The sequence below is a fragment of the Arachis duranensis genome, chromosome 6, assembly GCF_000817695.3.
Source record: "Arachis duranensis cultivar V14167 chromosome 6, aradu.V14167.gnm2.J7QH, whole genome shotgun sequence".
Lineage (NCBI taxonomy): Eukaryota > Viridiplantae > Streptophyta > Magnoliopsida > Fabales > Fabaceae > Arachis > Arachis duranensis.
The window spans coordinates 87,139,466-87,161,150 of record NC_029777.3 but is presented as its reverse complement, the minus strand read 5'-3'; the positions used below and the strand labels follow the sequence as shown (position 1 = coordinate 87,161,150).

The 21,685-nt window shown below is 33.4% G+C and overlaps 4 protein-coding genes and 1 long non-coding RNA gene across 9 annotated transcripts in view; 4 read left to right on the top strand and 1 right to left on the bottom strand.

Moving 5' to 3' along the window:
- Positions 1-901: 901 nt before the first annotated feature.
- Positions 902-3,889, top strand: LOC107494452 (uncharacterized). 4 transcript variants are annotated; one of them, XM_052262835.1, is made up of 9 exons: positions 902-975; positions 2,296-2,379; positions 2,492-2,560; positions 2,664-2,729; positions 2,843-2,933; positions 3,024-3,228; positions 3,317-3,410; positions 3,490-3,549; positions 3,664-3,889. In XM_052262835.1, exons 6-9 carry the CDS (start codon positions 3,060-3,062, stop codon positions 3,794-3,796), a joined length of 456 nt encoding a protein of 151 aa, XP_052118795.1. In that variant the 5' UTR covers positions 902-975; positions 2,296-2,379; positions 2,492-2,560; positions 2,664-2,729; positions 2,843-2,933; positions 3,024-3,059; the 3' UTR covers positions 3,797-3,889. The 4 variants fall into 4 exon arrangements, with proteins under 4 accessions (XP_052118795.1, XP_052118797.1, XP_052118796.1 ...); XM_052262837.1 differs by lacking the exon at positions 902-975 and adding an exon at positions 1,297-1,462; XM_052262836.1 differs by lacking the exon at positions 902-975 and adding an exon at positions 1,358-1,462.
- A 10-nt stretch (positions 3,890-3,899) lies between these two features.
- On the top strand, positions 3,900-6,157 carry LOC127748399 (acetyl-CoA carboxylase 1-like). Its single transcript, XM_052262838.1, has 5 exons — positions 3,900-4,328; positions 4,415-4,756; positions 5,650-5,737; positions 5,848-5,969; positions 6,048-6,157. The coding sequence occupies exons 2-5, from the start codon at positions 4,748-4,750 to the stop codon at positions 6,084-6,086; spliced, it is 258 nt and encodes an 85-aa protein (XP_052118798.1). The 5' UTR covers positions 3,900-4,328; positions 4,415-4,747; the 3' UTR covers positions 6,087-6,157.
- Positions 6,158-6,160: 3 nt separating this feature from the next.
- LOC110272742 (uncharacterized) lies at positions 6,161-8,028 on the top strand. Of its 2 annotated transcripts, none has more exons than XR_002364092.2 (3): positions 6,161-6,241; positions 6,394-6,612; positions 6,718-7,224. It is a non-coding gene; the product is annotated as an uncharacterized LOC110272742 (long non-coding RNA). The 2 variants fall into 2 exon arrangements; XR_008010524.1 differs by adding an exon at positions 7,241-8,028 and having other exon boundaries at positions 6,167-6,612; positions 6,718-6,878.
- A 9,047-nt stretch (positions 8,029-17,075) lies between these two features.
- Positions 17,076-19,381, top strand: LOC107494457 (uncharacterized). The gene is made up of 2 exons (XM_016115489.3): positions 17,076-17,333; positions 18,121-19,381. Exon 2 carries the CDS (start codon positions 18,138-18,140, stop codon positions 19,041-19,043), a length of 906 nt encoding a protein of 301 aa, XP_015970975.1. The 5' UTR covers positions 17,076-17,333; positions 18,121-18,137; the 3' UTR covers positions 19,044-19,381.
- Positions 19,382-20,144: 763 nt separating this feature from the next.
- LOC107494458 (purine permease 21) overlaps positions 20,145-21,685 on the bottom strand; it is a 4,125-nt gene continuing 2,584 nt past the window's right edge. Inside the window, exon 2 of the mRNA XM_016115491.3 lies at positions 20,145-21,438. Coding sequence (XP_015970977.1) covers positions 20,261-21,438 — 1,178 coding nt within the window. The 3' untranslated portion in view covers positions 20,145-20,260. The remainder of the gene's footprint in view (positions 21,439-21,685) is intronic.

Sequence of the window (21,685 nt, the reverse complement as noted above, 5' to 3'; positions counted from 1 at the left end):
GAATGTTCATTAAAAAAAAATAGATATAATTATATAATTATATAAAATATTTATAATATCAATATATTAAAATTAAACTTATCCCCGATCTGATATGAAAATGGTCCAATAGAACTTATTTTTCGGGCAAAAATTAATGACTGAAAAGTTGGGCATTCTCTCTTTGACACTGCAAATATTTTATTGATTAATGAATCAGCCCATTTTTTGTTTTATCAGTGAATCAGCCTTTCCTTTTGGTCAAGACTCAAGAGTGAATTAGCCTTGAGAATTGGTATTTGGGACCTTGGAATGGGCTCTCTGTTTGCTTTCCTAGTCTTCTAGAATTTGGGCCTAGACCCATACCGAGAGTGAGAGTCCATTCTGATAGATTCCTGTACTTTTAATACAAGGAAAAAAAAAAAACTCCTGTACTTTTCTTTTGTTTCGTTACTTTGGCCAATCTTTTCTTTCTCATTCTGGGTTTAAATGCCAATTTTAGATTAATCCAAAAAAAAATGCCAAATTTTAGAAGAGAATTTTTTTTTTCAATGAATCTTAACTCACATGGTATATTTTTTTTTCTCATTTTAAAGTCTAAGATTCAAATCTTAAAGCTTACAATTAAAAAAAAATATGTTAAAAATATGAGAATTATGTGTACAGTATACCTAAGTAAAAATATTATTTATTTATTTATTATATAAAAAATAATTATTTAAAAAAATATTTAAAAAAATTATAAATTATAACTGTTTAAAAAAATATTTTTTTATTCTTTTAATATTTTTATTTTTATTATTAAAAAATTATTAAAAGCAATAAAATTTTTGATTCTTTAAAAAAATATTTTTTTGTTTTTTTAATACTTTTATTTTTATTATTACAAATTTACGAAACGCACTAAATTATTTTTTTCTATCGATTTAATAACATCTAAATAACGAGTCTACTTCTTTCTTCTTCTTCATCTCAATTTCCTTCTGCCGCAACCAGGTAATACATTTTTTTCCTACTTTGTTTCTCCTTTTTCTTGGTTCTTTCTCACGCTGTTCTATGTTTCCCTAGGTTTATTCGATTCTTGTTGTTTTCTGCATTTTCTTTTTTAATTATTTATTCGAGCGTATGATGATTGTGGTTGATTAATGATTGGGAAATCGAGATACTGCTTTAGGGCTTTTGGAATGAATTTAAATCTTTTAAATTTTGAATTTTTATTTTATAGGATAAAATATGAACTCATATTATTAAATTTTTTGTCTTTCATAATTTTTTTTATTTTTATTTATGAAATAAATAGTAAGAGATTATATTTTATATTCTAAAATAAAATTCAAAATTTAGAGAATTTATATTATACGAGTCATTGCTTTGTCAGGTTTAGATTTCCAAGGCTTTAGAAGCAACTAATCATTAAAGAGGCTTTCAACTTGCTTAGCTTCTGCAGTTCCATGGCTGCCTCCTCTAAAATCCGAGTTCACTCGTAATTATTCATTTATTTGCTACCTCCTCTCTGATGTTAAGTTGTTTGGTAAACAAATGTTATATTGATATGATGTCTGAGAGGAGGAGTGAGTTTTAGGATTTCTGGAAGTTAATGAACAAGAACTCCAAAGATCAAAGCCAATTCCTACATTATATAAAAGAATTTTCCTTTTGAGAATGGATCATACAACAATTCTAATAAACCTTGTTAATATGAACTCGTTAAACCATCCTTTAAAGAAGAGAAGGGGTTTATCTTGCTTAGGTTCTTCTTGTTCCTTCTCTTCTGCTATGATAGTAGCTAACCTCATTGGCCAACGATTTAGAGCCTAAATACAGTGGTTGTTACGAACTTGCCTTCTTAATAAATTGCTAAGACCGACTGTATGAATACTCTATTGAGGTTAGCCATAGTCTAATCGTCTTAGTTGACTCACTTTGACATGAACATGTTAGAGGCAGCATTGCATGGTAAAGCTATTATATGGATTACAAATTGGGAGGTTGGTTGAGTCAACAAAGATTTTCTGCTTTGTATGCAAACATGGCAGAAACATGGTCTGCTCTGGACAACTATATGAATTTATGACATGCATATCAGAAATTCTTTTTGCTGTTGGGCAATTGTAAATGAGCATAACATGCACTCCTCCTGTCTAATTTTGTCTTGTAGGTGCGCTTTGAAGCTTCCTTGTACTTTCTTTTCATTTTTTCAAAATCATTCTTTTGGTGTTTGTATGTTGTCTCTGATTCCTCATCTCTTGTTGTATACAAATCAGTAAGCCCTTTTTTCCCCTCCACCTTTTTGTGTGTGTTTTTATTGAAATCCAGAGACAGCATGGAACCATTGCGAGTGCCGTACAATCTTAGATCTCGTCATCGTGTAGCTAACTACAGTGATTCGACATCTCGCAGGTCAGGGTTGTTACTATTTATGAGCTTCGTGCTTTCTCTTTTTGTTGTCTATATATCTGGAAACTTTTTAATTTATTGTGAGATCTCATACAATTTGTATATGAAAATGCAGACCAAAGCGTGGTAAGGTCTCCACTGGAAGCATTGTACTGGAAGATCCTCATGGTAAACAAGAAAGAATGTGAGTACAAAAAAGCTTTGTTATTGTTTACTTAATAATCATTTATAGAAATATATTAGTTTTGTAAGTTTCTTTATCTCATAAATTTTGTTTGTAATCAAAGACCAAACTCTGAGCGCTCCGCCAGAAGGAATGCGCCTGAGCATCCTCGTAGTAAAGGGAAAAAAGTGTGAGTACACAATTATGTTTCTTTTTTCTTAATTATGATTGATAGTAACATAGATCATTATATCAGTTTGTTATCAGTGCCTCAAATACCGTGATTTGTCTCCACTGCTACAGATTTAAGTGTTCACACCAAAGCAAGAAGCTTGAGGATGTGTTTCCTTATCCATTAGTGGCAATGCAACATTACAACAAAAATCGAAAGGAGGTTATTTTTTTTTCCAATCTTAATCTGTTGATTTCGTTTTGCTTTATTGCTTTCATGTAGAAAAATAATTATTTGTTAATTGTTTTCCAGAAAGAACAATACAAGGTTTTTTAACGCTGTGAGGACATGTGTTTTTATATAAGGAAGATTGGTTTTATTCGATTATTGCACTTTAAGGCTCAGCCGATACTTGGAAATTCTCCTACTAGGCATTTTTATGCCCTAGTTCATCAAAAGCCTAATCGGGATACTCACGTGTCTTACTGTGAACCTCATCCAGATCCTCCAAAATCTGGTATCTTTACTAAATTTTTTCTTTGTTTACTTCTTTTTACTATCAGATACTGTTAGAGACAGTGACATTTTTCATTTTTGTGTCATAGGTGGTCCTTCGGTTGCCAAAATCGTTCCCTTGTGCTGCAATATTTGTAATCTTGGCAGTGCTGAAGAAATAAAGGCAAAATCAAGGGAATTGAGGTTTCATTCAACTACCTCCCTCAATATATCCATGTATAGTTGAATTTATTGCTACTTAAAATGACTTTGTTGTTTGTAGGAAAAAATCAGAAGCTCGAAAACTTGCAGGTGGAGAAGACTCAGATTCAGACTACTACGAGTGAGAATTACTTCAAATGCAGTTTCTGTTCCATTATCTCCTACATGTTATACATGATGGTGTTTAATTAAACTATTATTTTGTTGCTTCTTTTTGTTTTGATGTTTTCTGCAGTGGTTACTCAGACCCAAATTCTGGTTCTAAAAATGCTTTCTGCAGTGGTTACTCAAACCGAAATTCTACTTCTGAACCCTCTCTACTCTATGCCCCAGGGCGTACCTTTGGTGGAAAATGGTTTAAGGACTAGCACCTTTTTGGCATCAGTTGGTCATAAGGAACTAAAGTGGTGTTAGTTGCACAATACTTGATGTGTTTCTCTTTTAGGGATTAGAGTTCGGATATACTAATTAATCAATATATATATATATATATTATTATATTATTTTATTATTATTTATTATTATATATTATAGGAAAGTAGTAGTAGGTTCAATGCTCGACAAGTGTATAGGCTAATTGATCAACAAGTATTCAGTTCAAATGTATGACAAGTGTCCAGTTTTGATATTAAAGTGTTTAAATAACATTTATTGAGCGGGGAAGTTTCAACCAAAAAATTTTTGAAATTCAAATCTGTAGTTTTTTTTGGTAGAGTCAAATATATGGTTTAAATATTTCTTTTGCCCATATTTTGTTTCTTGGTTCAATTCTTAGCTCACAGGTCACAGTAGATTCGCTCAATTTTGACTCGGTAGTTGACTCGGTCCTTCTTACCCTCACTCGTTCGCGATGTCTTTGAACTCCAATTTTGTGCATACAATCGAGTCAGTGCTGGGTGTGTCGCTTGGATTCCATCTTGGGTTTGGTGGTCCTGATTACGACGACCTTGGCAGCACTGATATTTGGGATGCTAATCTTCTGGAAGAAATCGTCGAACCGAAGAAGGGAGATGAGACCGGTCATAGTGCCGAAGCCGTTGGCAAATTGAAGACTCTGCATGCCGCCAAGGGAATGCTAAGTGAGATTCGACAAGATTTAGTGGATCTTCATAACTAGCTGCAACAACATCAAATAGAATCTTCTTCTTCTTCGCCGCTGATTTGTTAGACAAAAATGCTATGACCATTAACCAAGCGGCATTCGCTTTCATCTTCGTTGAACAGTAAGTCGGGTTCATTTTCCACCAGAGCAGAAAGATTGGTAGCCTTGAGCGGCAAAGGAGCAATAATGACGGATAGATCTCTAACATCTTCAAGGGATGTCACAGGTAAGCACATCGGAATTTCCTCTTTTTTCATTGTACTCTTAACTGATGTGCTACAATCTGGTCTGAGGATTTTCCTTCCAAACAACACTTTGATCTGTTTGTAGATGCTTTCGGATACAGTACATTGACACAAACTATTACAACCAAGTTTAAAGATTGTGGTGGTTTTGCCTTTTTAGTGAGTAGTGCAATGTATTGAAATACATTGCTTATTGAGTTGGCCATTTATTTTTCTAACTGGTATTTTGCTTCAGGAGTTCATTATGTTATTTGAGCTGCTGTATATATATATATATATAGATGAAAATTAGAAGCAAAGTTAAAGATTGCAATACTTTGTCAACAGCCTGGAAAAATACCAAAAGAGAACATAATGATAATTTTATGCTAAGAATTCTCTTTTAAATACATTAGATTATTATGCATGGAAAAATGAACGAAGAAGAAAGCATTTAACAAATGTCAAAGACGTTTGACTTTATTTTATATATAGTTCTTCTTTAGAAGATCAATCAGCATGGTAAGTTTGCTCTTTGTCACAATCTTATAATGGTAGGTATTTCCTTACTTCTTTTATTATTGTATTTAAGTTTTTAGTAAATTTCAAAACTAACTCATTCCAATAGTATTTATCTGTTTATGTATGTGATGGAAAAGCATTGATCTAGTGTATATATATACATATGTACTTATGCAGTATGTTTTTGTTTGTGTGAAGAAGAATCAGTATATGAGTTCACAATAACTGTGCTGCTTCAAAAGAAAATCATCCTTTCTAAACTAAAATTTTTATTTGGCTTCTTTATTATTATGCTGTTGATTTGTGGTTTTATGGGGTCTATTAACAATTTGTTACTTTATTGGTTCTCTCATTTGGTAACTTTTTGATGCAGGTGATAGCTCTTTTCCTAAGATCAAATCTCAAGATATCTGGAGCAAATAATGCAGGTTTTGGAGAAATTGATTTGGAAAGGCAATATGGTGAGCTAAACAATTTTTAGAGCAATGTTTTCATTGATTTATTAACATATAGGAAGGAGAATTTTTCACTATATTGCTATACTGATAAACTTCTTTTGATGCATTAAAAGTGAAAGGAGTTGTATTTCTTGGACCTCCAGCTGTATCTATGGCAGCACTGGGAGATAAAATTGGTTCACCATTGATTGCTCAAGCAGCTGAAGTGCCAACTCTTTCATGGAATGGTTCTCATGTAAGTTTCATTCCCCAGTAATTGTGCCTTTCTTCTGTCTCGGGTGCCTAATTATGAGTTTAAATTTTCTTCTTATAGGTGAAAATTCCACCAGGAGTATATGAAATATTTACATAAAGAAAATTGGATAAATACCATTATGAGAAACTTTGTCCTAACCTTACTTTTGTGTTCTTTTTTTTTTTTTGGCAAAGGATGAGCTAAGGAGATTGTTAAAGCAAGTCTAAGGAGAATTTCTGATGCACATCCTCATTTATCTATGAACCTATCAGGTACATGCTCTACTGCTGTCTTCTTTATCATTATTTCTATTTTTCAAATCTTAATTATTTTGGGTATAATCCTTACATGGAATGGTCTGTCATGGAATTATTTGTTTATTTCATTATCATGTGAGTTGTCACTCATAATTTTAACATTTAAGAGCACCATCTGCCGTGATGTTTTATATGGTTGCCCCACTCAATCACTGAGCTTCACCAAGGATAACCAATCTAATTGAGCTGGATGAATTTGACTATCACGGGACATCAAAATGACGTGAGCTACTAGAGCTATTCGCGAACCTATAGTTGTTGTACAAAGTACCAGCTAAGTAGAAATCCTTGATGATGGTTATCAGTGGAGGAAATCACAACCCGAGGTAGCCATTCTCCTCTTAACTGTTTTTGTTGCTCTCTTATTCCCCTTCATCTTCATGCAACTTGCAAAGCTGAACTTGGACTGGCCTGTTTCTGTTTTGCTGCAGGAGTTACTTCAGGTGCACCAATGTAGGCTGCACTGTGAGGAAACACGTTGAGAGAGCATCACATGACCTTAAATTTGTGATCATTACATACGAGGGAAAGCAGAAGCATCATGTTCCTGCTACATGCTCTAGCAGTCATGTTTGGATTAAAACTGAATTAGGTTGCATATGATAAGAGCTTCTGCATATGTTTCTCATCATTTTATATATTCCAGAATATGCTTCTTCATGTTTTTGAACAAATAATTAGCATACAATTAAGGTGCGAATTATTAGTATATAATTTTGTCTTTGAATGAATAATCAGTATATAATGTCTTCTAGAGGATTGATATTAGAACATTGCATACTTCCTAGATCTTATTACCACTAAGCTATTTGTTCAATTGTGTACATTTGCTAAGGCATTATCAGCAATAAACAGCTCATGACGGATGAATCCAAACTTGGATGTCATGAAAAAACTTAGAAAGTTACATAATTCAAGAGTTAATTACCAACCCAGTTCTTATCCATTTTTCAGAATGACAACGCGACTTCTCAAGATAAAAATGATCTATTTTGGTCCCTGTTCTCTACTTCTGTGACACAAAGCGGTTCTTTTGGGTGTTTCTTCGTCAACTCTGAAGTCCGCTTGCTTCCTCTTTGCAACGATGTAGCTGCCATTTGCTCATCTCGGTTTTTGGAGCACTACACCACTGGTGTCGCAGATCAGATCTAGTGGAGTCGCGTTCATCATCTCCATCACCGCAACCGCCTTCCCTTTCCCTTTTGCAGAGGCATCGACGGTAATGCTGCTACTAGCATCGTTAGCGACATCACCACTGAAGATTGGAGATGGGGTGGAGCACCCTCAATCTCCTCCTTCCTCTGCCTCTTTTCGCCAGGCGCCATCGTAGCTGCGTGTTCCTCACCGTAATTGCCATATCCTTTTGCTTGCATGTTGTTGTGTTAACTTTGCAAGTTGGTATCGCAATTGGATCTGCGATTAGATTAAATTCTTCTTCCTCTGTTTCTTCATCATCTAACAAAATTGAGCTCTGATCTCTTATTTCTTCTTGTTGCTGAGGTTTTATTGATATGTGGAAGTACTAAATTCGAGTTTCTGTATTTATTTATCTTTTAATTCTTATTGCCTCTCTTGATTAAAAGAAACGACAATTGTGATAATATTTGACACGGTTCTACTGGAGACAGGGACATCCTCTATTTAATGGTTCCCCCTCCTTATGATTGCTGCATGTGGAAGCTGTAATAATCAATTGCCATGGCAATGTATTGTTCAATGAATCTAAGATTAAGATGGTCTTATGAAAGGAACAAATGTTTGGTTAACAAATCTTCTGCTATTAAGAAAACTCAGTTTATTGTTATTATATATTGAATTTTTTTATAATTTTATTGTATATTTTAACTAAACCGGTTCAACTCCGGTTGAATTTCGGTTGGACCATTAAACCATTAAACCAGTCACTTGACCGGTTCAATGATCGGTCCAGTTCTCACAACCTTGGTCGTGATACCTCACCACCATTGATTTACAACCAAGGCGTAAAGTTCTGTATGGTAAGGTGTTACAACATGTGCTTGTACAAAATTGTTAGGTCTCTTATACTTGTCTAACAACTCTTCGTACGCCATTAACAAAGCTTCTAACTCTGTTATAAATCCACATTTCATGGTATTTATTTGCTCTAATTGGGTGGATTTTATCAACTTTTTCTATATTTATTCAATGAAATAGCATGGTTTTGTAAACTCTCCATAAATTGTGCTTAAAAGTGAAAACATACTTTTTAGTCCCTTATTTGCTAAATTTTATTCACTTTAATTCCATTTGATGCCTTAATGTATTTATTGAGTGATTTTAGGCTTACAAGGCTAATATGGATTGAAGAATTGAGGAAAAAGCATGCAAAAGTGGAGAAATCATGAAGAAATGGAGTTTGGAGCTTTTCAGCAAGTGTGCGTACGCACAATGATGCGTGCGTACGCACAGGTGGAAGCGTTCACAAGTGAGAATCAGCAGGTGTGTGTACGCACAAGTCCCAGCATGTGACCTCATTAAATACAAAACGCTGGCAATGAATTTTGGACCTCTAGAACCCAACCCAACTTATTTCTGAAACTATTTCAACCTTAATTTAAGAGGAAACAAGGGAAGAGCAATTAGGTTTAGGTTTTAACATGTAGGCTAGTTTTCCTAGAGAGAGAAGCTCCCCATTCCCTCTAAAAATTAGGGTTATTAGATTAATTTTTCTTTTTAATTCTTGTCTTCATCTAGTTTTTTTACCTTTATTTGTTCTATTGCGTTAATTTTCTTAGTTTATCTTGTTAATTTCTCATTTTGATTACTTTTTTATGTTGATGAACTCTTGTTAATTTCCATTATATTTAATGCAATTTTATATTTTTATGTTTATTGATGTTTAATTGAGTTGTTATTATTATTTTCTTGCATTTGGTAGTTTTAGATTTTATTTTCATTGCAATTTAATATGCTTTTATTTTCATGCACACCAAGTGTTTGATAAAATGTTTGGCTTAGTTTTAGTGTAGTTTTTCACGCTCTTAGCTTGCAATTGAGGAATTTGGTAACCTTGAGTCATTGATGTCCATTCTTGATTGATATATTAGGGTAGTTAGTTGGTTTGGTTTCCACTAACGCCAGTCTTTCACTAAGCTAATTAGTGAGTTGGTTAGGACTTGTGGATTGAGATCAATTATGCCTATTTGACTTATCCTTGATGTTAGGGTTGACTAAGTAGGATTAACTCTTCATAATCATCATATGTTTGTGGTCAATGGCTAGGATAGGTAACCTTAACTCTCAACTTTTGCCAAGAGTTCCCCTTTGTCATTTAATTTCCATTTTCATTGCTTTAATTGCTTTCCATTTAATTCTTTGCATGCTTGTTTGATTTCTTGCATTTTAAATTCTTGCTAATTGCCATACAAATCTCTCTTCCTCATAGCCAATAATTGAGCACTTCATTGTAATTCCTAGGGAGAACGACCCGGGATTTAAAACTCTCAGTTATTTGATTTGAATTGTGACAAATTCTATATTTAAACTTTGATGTTGGGGTTTAATTGCCGGTTTGGAATATGCTATCAACAAAGAAGTTCTCTTTTCTTATTTTGAGAAAGTCTAAATCGGCACAAATTCTTTTCATCAAGTTTTTGGCGCCGTTGCCGGAGAGTTGCAATGGTGTTACATTATTGGCTATTGTAAATATATTAATATGTGAATAACTTGCTTTTTGGTTATCTTTTATTTTTGTTAATGGTTAGAATTGGGATCCCGGAGGACATTTGAAATTTAAGCATTGGTGGGAAAGTCAAGCACAAGCCACCATAGCAAGGGCTCTCCTAATTGTCTAACTTAAAGACAATAAATAAAAGTGCTAGGTGGGAGACACCCCACCATGGTAACATCGTTCTAACTTTTCTCTTCTTTTAGCTTTTGTTTAGTGCATTTTGTTTTTCGTAGTTAGCTTAGTTTAATTAATTCTAGGCTTAGTTTAGTTGCATCTTAGTTTTGATCAAGGTTGTGAGAACCGGACCGGTCATTGAACCGGTCAGATGACAGGTTCAATGGTTCAATGGTCCAACCGAGGTCCAACCGGAGTTGAACCGATTTCATTAAATATATAATAAAATTATTAAAAAAACTCCAACTCTCCCATATGTGAATTTCTGCAAGTCAATCAAGTCACTTTGTAAAACATCCAAAACATGTATCCAACCTAAGAACCATAAACATAATTCAACCAAATCATATAAAGCCATATAGCAAATGCAGAATTGTGGCAATATTTTTATTTTGAATCAATAACAACAAAACAAGAATTCACCAAAACAAATACAATAGGTTGGATTTAAAAATCAATCTCAGTTGAATTAATAAATTAAACAATTGAATTTGTGACTCAATCTCAGCAGAATTAATTCAATATGAACATACTGAATTCAAATAAAAATTCAAAACATTAATATCTCAAAATTCCTCAGAATCATCAATAATATATCATATGCATGTTCAAAATAAATTTCAAATTTCAGAGGAATAGAGTCAGGGAAATAGAATCAGGGAGTGTTAAAGACTGAGACTTGAGACTTGAGAGGGTTGAAGGCTTGAATCAGAGAAGAAAAGAGTTGAGACCTGAGATCTGAGACCTGAGAGGGTTGAAGCAGAGACTAGAGACATGAGACACGACGAAAGGTAGTCGCTTCGACTTTGAGACTCCACGTGAAGAAGAGAAGAAATGACGGAAAAGCAATGACGGTGAGACACAATGCAGAGCATAGAAGCAGAAACGAAGCCAGCAAGGAGGGGAGAAGCGGCGACGACCCACGGCGAGGAGTAGCAAAGCGGCGCGACCCACGACGACAAAGCGAGCTCGGACAGAGAGGGCGACAGGTAGAGAAGGGAGAGAAGGGTTCTGCGATGAGTGAGTGATGCAGAAGTCATGGTCAAAATAATCTGTAGCTCTGATATCATAAAGATATCAGGAGAGAACGAGAGAGAGAGAAATGTATGGTTGATGTCCAATGATGTGTGTGTGCTAATTTATATACCAACTAGTATGACTAACTCTTCTAACAAACTTTTCCTAGTACACACGCTCACGTGCCTAACAAATAGCTAATCACATTACAAAAAGGTTTAACTAACTATTACTATACACACTACTCAATAACCTCCTTCAATTTTCAAGCATTAATAATTTAGTATATTTAAGGAGTATACAAATTTTATTGGCCTAGCAAACTAAATTTTCATAGTGGTCCACTAGATTTGGCTCGTGCACCAATTTAGCTCCTGAGATTCCAATTGCACTATTCTTGTTCTCAAGATTGCGCTCCAAGCTACATACTGTTTTGTAATTCTTCAATTTAGTCCCTGTCCCCTTTATAAACCCTAAAGCTTCATTTGCTTTCTCTTATTCTGGTTCTCTCTATCAACGTCTCATTCTTCATCTCTTGTGTACATCAATAGTCATCCTCCATGAGAGAAACTAGGAGCCTCATTGCAGGAAGCTCGAACTGGTCATCATCGACGGAGAACTGGACAAGAAGCACAATGCGAAGCAGGCATGGGTGGGTTCCAGAGTGGTGCGGCTGTAGTTGTCACCTTGTGTTTAAGTGGTCAGCGATGGAGATACATCCTAACAAGCCCTTCTTTAGTTGTCCCAATTATAATGTGAGTGAAGGTAACTTCTTTGTAATTTAATTTTTTTTGTGGTTGTCACATTAACTTGTAGAGGGTTGTTTGTAGACAAGTAAAAAAAAATGGTGTGGCTTATTCGTTTGGCCAGATTGTGTGCAAGAAGAGCTGACTGAAAAAGTTATTCCAGGAGATGATAATGGTGAAATGAAAATAAACTTTGCATGGCAGTTGGACAAAATGGAAGTAGACTTTAGAAATCTTAAATTCATGATTCAAGTTCTTGGTTTTGGGTTGTTGGTAGTTGTTGTCTTTGTAGGAATGATGCTGTTAAAGAGTTGAGAACATGAAAATGTAACATTATGTAATATAATGAATGAAAGTTTCTTGGGGTAACATCACAATGGTTCTATTATTGACGTTATTTTCTATAATTTAATATCATGTAAAATGAACAGACAATTCAAGTTAATAATTAATAGTAAGGTTGATTCAAACCATCCATAGTATTACTTAATCTAGATCAAAATACCACAGATCATTTATAGTTTTTACACAATGCAGTTATAAGTATTTGACAAAAGCAAGTAATATGACATACTTAACAAAATGAACAAAGTATCTTATAGTGAGCATAGTCACAAATTTTTAAACAAAAGATGAACAGTTTGCAAAACTAATATCCTAATCTTAAGTTTCACTTCTTTCGTGGGTGCTTGAATCCAGGAGTGGATACAAACTTCATAAAATTTGTGAAGTGTGGGGCAGTGGTTGAACTTGCTTCTTTCATTGGATCCACTGCTGTAGAGGATGTTGGAGGTGGTGATCTTCTTCTAGGGGTTAATTTTTCAAGTGTTGCGACTAATTTAGCAGTTGCTTCAGTTAACTACACAAAAGACACACAAGAAAGGAAAACCCAAACTCATCAGCCACTACCAAAGACCCTAAACCTTTTTCAGAGTTATTAGTGAAGACTTAATAAAAAAAGTTTAGTAAAAAATTATTATTAAACCTTTTGAGAGTCTTCTAGTTCAGAACAATTTGACTGTGACAGATCAATCTCTGAAGCGTGACTAGTTGAAACAGCAGTACTTGTTGCAGGGATATTATTTGTAGTAGTAGCAGTAGCAGTAGCAGTAGCAGTATCAGTAGCAGTAGTTGTGGATGTAGTAGCAGTAGCAGTGCCATCTAAGGTTGCAACAGTAGTAGCGATTGCAGTGGCTTGAGCAATGGTATTCTTAGGATCTTTAGTAGCTTCGGTAGCCTTTGAAGCTACAGCAGCATCAAAAGCCCTCTTCTTTTCACACCCTCTCTTGGTATGACCCTTTTGTAGACAGTACTTGCAAGTGAATTGTCTTAGATGTCTTTTCATGGTTGAACTTGGCTTAGATTTCTTGCTAGAACTGGTGCCTTCATCGTCATCCTTCCTCCTCTTTGTTTGAAGGTTCCTTGGCTTTCTCTTGATTGGTGGTGCCAATGGCCTGTTATATTAACTTTGTTCCCAAAAAGGTTGGTCAGGTAGAGGATTAATGTGGTACTTGTATGTTTTTTTGTAAGACTCCATAGTTATCAAGTTGTAGCAAAAGTCCTCTGGGTGCTTCTTCACTCTGGCAAATGCAGCACAAGTATGAACACATAGAATTTCTATAAATTATCATTTCAAGACATTAAAAAATACAACATTGTATAAGACAACATTAATATGAAACAAAACATGAAACATTTGATGAATTAGGTTGGAAAATATAACTTGTCAACATCCAAAACTGGCAAGTACACAGTCTTTTTTCCAAGTCAACCACATGGTTGGTAGGACGTCCATTAACCTCAAACTTCTCATAACCAGTATTTCCAGCCCAGATAGCATGCTAGTTCCTGGACATCTTCCTTACCTTCTCAAGCTTACTTTTAATTATTGGTGGTAATAATCCTAAATGGCTATCCAATTTGACCTTGTCCTTAGCCATAATCCTCATGACGAACACCCTCACCTCTTCTAGAAGAGTAATTATTGGCTTGTTCCTTGATTCCTTGATTTTTGATTTGAATATCTCACATGCATTGTTGTAAATGGAGTCTAGTTTCGGGTTGTGTCTGAACTGTGACCTCGTCCATATCTCTCTAGGCCACTTGTCAAGATATGCCCATACATTCTCATTCAGCCCCTTGATCCTATCCATGTATTCCTTGTGAAGAGAAAATGTTGAATTTAGTTCTCTTGAATTACAAGAACTTAGAGATATTAACAATATGTAGAATTGAATTTTGCATAACCATAAAATAAGGACCAAGCACAACACATATAATAAAACTAACTAAATAAGAGACACTTTGAATTTTGACACATTTTGAACCATAGTATCTATACCTTAAACTCTTGAAAGGTAGTTGCTGGTGCGCACTCTCATAGTAAACCCCTTTACTCTAAGTCCTTCCACTACTTGTTAAAATTTTGCCATGAATGTCACACACAAAAACGATGACCCGCATCAGGCATTACCTTTTTCATGGCAGGTAGTAATCCCTAACGACAACACAGATCCTGTTAATCGTTCACCATAATCATTCACCTCTTTTTCGGTAGTAGTTTTGGGGAAAAGATTTAGCACAATCGTAGCATTTGACTTTTCTTGCTCTCCAAAATCCTTCACTTGGTTATCAAGGTGCACAATAACATCTTGCCCTTGTAGTATCTCAGGTTTTGAAATTTTATGTTCAATGTACACAATAATAACACCGTCCCTCAATTCATTATCAGAGTTTAAATGCCTCAACCCCACTTTTAGGCTCCTTCTTGGCACTTGCCACCAAACTTCCTTTATTTTCTCATACCCTAACTCTTTGAAGTAGTTTCTTAGGTAAAATACATTCAATCTGTCCACATCAATCTCACCCAAACAGTACTTATTGTCAGGATAATATGTCTACCTCCTATCCTTACCCTTCTCAAAATTTCTCCCATGATGAAACATTATTTCTAACACTTCGCCGTTCATCTGCAACATAACAAAAGAAGAAGAAAAAATTTAAAACGCATGCAACCCAAAAACAATAAATAACAAACACACACTGCATGATCAGAGATAGCTCCTGTTCTATTAAAAAAAAAAAAAACAGAGCATCCAGTAGCAGTTCAAACATATCAACAACAAAAATTCTAACAACATATCATTTCCAACAAAATCTTAATGCAAACGATAAGAGTAACTTAAACAATCTCCTTGTCAGAAGAATGAAAAATGAGCCAAAAAATTCTTTTGGAAAAAAAAACTTTCAAGATAGCTTAAACGGTTTCTCACCCTTTGCTTCAATGGCTTCCCACAAAACTTCCTCAAACTTTAGCGCAGCGACTAGAAAAAATCAGTGAGCAAGCAGTAGTGTCCTAAGCTATTGCCATTGTCTCTGATTATGGAGGAGGAGACTAAGCATTGATGTCACTGAAAAATTATAAAAAAGATGTAACGAATGACTAACTCTTCACTCAAACCACTATTTCATTCTAGTGGGAGCAAAATGACAATATTTTAGTTTCAAAATGTTTCACCCATGAAACAACGTTGTTTTATAGATCTTAAGTGACAGTAATTGTGCCACATCAATAAATTTGTTGTTGACTCACTGAAATTTGAGAGAAGAATAATATGTAACTCAAAACACAATCTTAAAAACAAAAATAATACAATTAAAATCTCAAAAATTAAATTAATACCTAAGCCGAATCTAAAGAACCAATATAAAAATTTAGTTGGCCTAACAAAAGCATCAACTCCTAAAGCCATTTTGTTTTCGCACCATGGATGGAATACAGCCAACAAAGACTTTGATTAGTCCATGGCCGAAAAAAAAAAAAAGACTTTGATTAGTAATGTAGAAAAGACACTTATAAATCTCGTTGGAAAGTTAAAAACGTCCAATTACGTTAAAACAAATTCTAGATTGTTTAACCAGAAGTCTCCCGTTCTTATTTAAAAAAAAATTGTGAAAACAACCAATATATATTAATATACTATGATGTCCAATACGTTCATTAATTTTTAGTTGATCTATAAGTACTTCAAAATTAAATAATTAGTTCGAAATTAAAAATAATAATATTATATAATTATATTATTTTACTAATTAAATTCAATTAAGTTGGTATGATAATTTATTGATATAATAAAAATTAATTAAAAAAAAAGAGTCACATAAAAAAAATTTAGTTAAATTTCATTATAACAATAATTTGTTAATCCAATATTTTTCTTAAAAAAATTTATTTATTGGCTAAGTGGAGGCATTTATTTAAAGTTTTAACCATTATTAAACTAAGGGTGTTGTATTTTTACTATATAACATATTTTAATTATTATATTTACTACATGTGACATAAATGATTTAGATTTATAAAGACAATTTATTATTATAATTGGTTAACTTTTTTATAATTTAATATTTAAGATAATTAAAAATTTAAAACCTAAAACTTGAACATTTAATTTACATATAAATAAATTATTTAGGTTGTTTTAGTAGTTATTTTATTAGTCTCCTTAAATAAATATCAAAATTTAAATTTTATTTTATGTATATAATAATTTATTAGTCAAACAATAAATTTTTAAATAAAAATTAATTTATAGCAAATTAACTATTAATTTGTCGGAGTAAGAATACAATTAGAAAAAAATAAGTATATAAATATAATGAAATATTGATAATGTTTTCTTTAATTTTATCAAATATTTAAACTAATACTAATAAACATTTTCTATTAAAAATATTAACCTTACATTATGCATAAATATATATGAAAAATTTTTCATGAAGCCGACTAATGATAGCATGTGGAACGTAATGAACTAAAAAAATTAGGTGAATTTTATGGTGTTTATATTGTAGTGTTTAAATTGTTTAATTTATTTTTAAAAATAAAAAATAAATATTTAAAATTTATTAAATGTTATTTTTTTAGATTAAAGACAGCATAGTATTACTAGATTGAAAAAAGATTTTTTAAAAAGCCAATATTAAAAAAGTGATAAAATAATGTTTGAATTATTTTTAAATTTATAATATTTATTATCTATGAATTTATTATCTTAATTTAATAATAATTAATAATATATTTTTTTATTCTAGAATGACAATATAACTTTAAAAGAGTGGGATGGACAGACCTGTCTTGCAATGGCGGTGAATGAAATAAATTCCACGCAGACAACACGCAAAGCAAAGAAAAGAGAAGAAAGGCGAACCGTCAGAGTTGTTGGATGATTCCACGCTTTAGACACCGACTAATCAGCAAACTTGGATTATATTTTTCTTCTGATTAGCGAACATGAAAAATCTTCCTTTCTTACGCGTAAGGGCCATTGGAACCAACACCATTCACTGAAATCTTATAAATACCTCAACGCCCTCTTTATACAAACCATTTTCGAGTTATTCCAAGCATTCGTCTAAGGTATGTTTCTTTTTTTTTCATTCATTTAATTCCATTCTTCATCATTGAATTATGCTGTACCTGAACTTGAAATCGTTCGTGATTGGTGATCATCGGAATTGAATTATGACGTTGTATTTTGTTAATTTGAAACTTGTGTAATACTATACACGATCGTTAATCATTTGATATGTGTGTAAGATCTAGCGCTGATTCACTTCATTTTGTGCTATTCATTGAAACTGCTTGTAGTAAACTAGGAGTTTGTTGTTGATTGGAATTTGGATCTAGGTCATTACGCCTCTTCATGTATCTTTTTTGCAATAAGGTCATTTATGTTTAGATCTAACGTGAGATGTTCACAAAAGCAACGGCAATTCAGCTACTTAAATTCAGATTAGGATGCTAGATTATACTATGAAATCTTGGATTTCGTAGTTTCTGTGACAATTGTTTGAAGATTATAATTGTAATGCACATGATCTGTTTGACATGTTCAAACAAATCAAGGCGTGCAAATTTGATGTATCCCCTGTTCTGTTTGGCATCTTTTGCCTAAATTTCAATCTAGCAGATGTCATAACTAAATTAAATGCTTGAATCAGTTGTTATTAGCTTTTGATTACTGATATGTGGTTGATCATGATGTATATTTTGGCAGATAATTTTAAGACATGGTTTTAATATTTCAGCTTTAGTTTGTTGATCAACTCAGTATGTTGGTATTTAGCTAATGTATCGTTATAATCATACCAAGCAAATTATTTACTCAATGGTTTGCATTTACCGTCACACTTATCTGTTTCAGGTACATAAATTAAAGGTATGGAAGATTCCGTCGAAGTAAGTCTAAATGAAGCAAAAGAAGAGAAGAATATGATTGAATTGGACGTGAAGAATGAATCAAAGGAAGAAGAGAAAGAAAAGGATTTAGAAGATAAATGTGGGGAAGGCGAGGAGAAGAAGAAAAAGAAGGAGAAGGATAAAAAGAAAAAGAAAAAGGATGATGAAAATGGTGCAGATGATGATGGTGATGAGGAGAAAAAGGAGAAGAAGAAAAAGGAAAAGAAGGACAAGGTAAAAGATGATGAAGGTGAGGATGATAATGAGAAGAAAAAGGAAAAGAAGGACAAGGATAAGAAAAAGGAAAAGAAAAAGGACCATGGCAATGAAGAAGCAGATAATGATGATAAAAAGAAGAAAAAGGACAAGAAGGAGAAAGAGAAGGATAAGAAGAAAGAAAAGAAGGAAGATAATGAAGAAGAAGAAGTGGATAATGATAAAAAGAAGAAAAAAGACAAGGAGAAAGAGAAGGATAAGAAGAAAGAAAAGAAGGAAGATGATGAAGAAGAAGTGGATAATGATGATGAAGAGAATAAGAAAAAGAAGAAAAAAGATAAGAAGGAGAAAGAGAAGAAGGATAAGGAGGTCAAAGTTGAAGTTGCTTCAAAGGAGATTGATATAACAGAGAATGAGAAGGAATGCAAGGAAGAGAAGGGTGATGGGAAGGGTGATGAGAAAGATGCTAAAGAGAAGAAGAAGAAGAAAGAGGACAAGGAGAAGAAGAAAAAGGAAAAAACCAATGATCTAAGCACCTTGAAGCAGAAGCTTGAAAAAGTTAATGGCAAAATACAAGCACTCCTTGAAAAGAAGGCAGATATAGAAAGGCAGATAAAAGAATCTGAAGCTGAGGGCAATGTTATCACCCAGAAAGACAAGGATGTGGTATAATGGTAAATTTCAACCTTTGTTTGTAATCCTGTATGTACATATATGTTGTCGATTCACACTTCAGAAATTACTGAATGAGATGTGTATCTAAGTTAAATGAGGTTCACATCCTATTCAATAATTGTATAATGTAATACTATATGTGCATATATGTTGTCGACTCATACTCCATTCACTATTAAACGAGATATGTATCTAATTCAAATGAGATTCACATCCTATTCAATAGTGGATGAAATGCGAGTTGATACAGTTTTTTCACACATAAGATCATTTACACATAATGCTTTTTCCATAATGTAATAAAATTGTCTTATGAATTGACTGAAAATTTGTCATATATGGTATAGATGGGGATTTCCTTCCCCAATTAACCCTTTCCCACTTTCCCAGCCTGTGGTGGTTCTGTGCTCTTTTTGCTGCGTCTTCTGTGTCTACTCTCATTAAGTGATGATGTTGATCAATGTGAAATCTAATAACATACTCTATTTAAGCTTAAGAATTCGAAGAATAATCAAGAGAAATTAGTGACCAACTCAGAGCAGACAAGAACAAGAACAAAATTGTTTGTAGGAAGGACCTTTGGCTCAATCTCTTAAGTCTTCACACTTTGGAATCAAATCTTCTCCATGGAGTGTTGAAAGGCACTCCTAAAGAACAACTCATACCAAAGATTGGATAGAGTCAAAATTGCCACAATGTTCCACAACCTCTACAATGCTTAGGATAGTGCTTGTTTAGGGAAAGCTTTGGTGCTATTACAACTAAAAAAACGAGAGATAACCTTAACTCTCTGCTTCTCTCTTCATCAAAGCTTTTTTTTTTTTTTTTTTTTTTTTTTTTTTTTTTTTTTTTTCTTTTGGTGTTGAAAAGGTTTGTGAAAGCCTCAAGTAAAGGACATATGTGCTTGTCTGCTTGTTAGAAAAATCAGTATTATTTTGAGACTGTTTCAATTAATTTGTAGTTATGACTGCACATCAGCTCTTGATAAAAGGATTTGTTAATTAGTGAAAATCTCTCGGAATAAAATTCCAGGACACCTATTAAAAAAACATTTAAATTAAGTGCTAACAAGATATTGATAGGATGCTACTGTAAATATAAACAATAATGTACCACTACAGAAATGTGAAAGTTTTGGAATTTTGTATTATAATCCATACAAGTGTGCACTCTGAAACTGATGATAAAAAAGCCCACACTAATTAATTATTCACCTATCTATTGGCTTTCTCTTCTAAAGGTGAAGAACTAGCTTTTGCATCATGGCCATTGCTACTGTTTTGAGAATTGTAGTTTCTTTCATCCACATAGTGTTGATAGACATAAGATATAAAGCCCCACAAAGCCAGCACCATAGAAATAGCCTTAATCCCATGCATTTTGTCCTTAAACACTATCACAGCCAAAAGTGGAACAATGGGCACACCCAAAACACTTATAGAATTAGAAAAGAGTGAAGACACCTCAAATATCAACCCTACACAACCAATACTAAAAAGTTGCCAAATTATAGCTGTGAAGGTCAAATTCAACACATAGGATACTTCTCCCATTTCATACCCTCTCATCTCTTCATTCAAACCTTTCCATTCTCCACTAGCAAAAAGTCCAATTAGAGTAGCAATTGTAGCTACAATTGATTGGTATATTATCACGTCCATCACCACTTTGAAAGTTTCACCTTTTAGAACCTTCTTGAAAGCCAATTGTTGAAGGGAAAGGACTAGTCCATAACCTGCAGAAGAAGCAATTGTGCAGATGAACCCAATAATGTACTTTTTCTTTGAGGCTTTTGTTGATGAGTCTGATGTGCCATCATCACTTGGTTCAAATACAAGAACTACTGATGAAATTGTGAGAAGTACTAAGGAATTGATAATATAAGGTGTGAATTTGAGTGAATTGAGAAAGTAAGAGAAGAAAGCATTGAAGGCCAATTGGGATGAACAAATTAGGGAGAGTGTGGAGACAGGGAGGTACCATAACCCAATTGAGTATAAGTAACAATTCAAAGCAACAATTAGACCCAAAGAGACATACACAAATGACAACATTGAAAGTGATGGTTTATTTGGATCAATAATTGTGAGATCTTTATTTTTGGGTGGTGATGATTGATTGAAAAAATAATAATAAGGTAAGAGGATTGGGAATCCAGCAATTTGGACAAGTGTTCCCATCCATTTGCTCTTACCACCTTTTTCATAGTACAATCTTCCTAGAAGTGTTGCTGCTGATTGGCCTAACAACACAAATGCTGCATACAGTGCTATTTTTAACCCACGATGGTATATTTTCCTCTTGATCATCATAGCCGATGATTGGTTCATTTGAGTTGGAACACTATTGTCATCATCCAATGTATTTGTTTCCTTATTAGCTCCATTAGATACTGTAAAAACAAAACAAATCATTTATGGGTCACCATGTCATGAAATCACACCACTACTTTGCAAAACTCTTAATTTGTAATCCATACCGTTATCTGTACCTCATTTATACTACCTTCAATAATTATCATTATATCATATAATAATGAGAATATACTATTCTAATTATTTTTGGGTATCTCAAAATTGAGTTTATTTTTTGTTTTACCTTCGCTTTACATATGTACCTTTTTGTTTGGATGCCCTAAT

Coding starts and splice junctions, on each gene's coding strand:
- LOC107494457 (XM_016115489.3), top strand. CDS start 18,138: ATGGAAGATTCCGTCGAAGTAAGTCTAAATGAAGCAAAAGAAGAGAAG.
- LOC107494452 (XM_052262835.1), top strand. CDS start 3,060: ATGTGTTTTTATATAAGGAAGATTGGTTTTATTCGATTATTGCACTTT. Junction 3,411..3,489: donor GCAAAATCAAGGGAATTGAG/GTTTCATTCAAC, acceptor TGTTGTTTGTAG/GAAAAAATCAGAAGCTCGAA. Junction 3,550..3,663: donor TCAGATTCAGACTACTACGA/GTGAGAATTACT, acceptor TGTTTTCTGCAG/TGGTTACTCAGACCCAAATT.
- LOC127748399 (XM_052262838.1), top strand. Junction 5,738..5,847: donor TGATTTGGAAAGGCAATATG/GTGAGCTAAACA, acceptor ATGCATTAAAAG/TGAAAGGAGTTGTATTTCTT. Junction 5,970..6,047: donor TTTCATGGAATGGTTCTCAT/GTAAGTTTCATT, acceptor TTCTTCTTATAG/GTGAAAATTCCACCAGGAGT.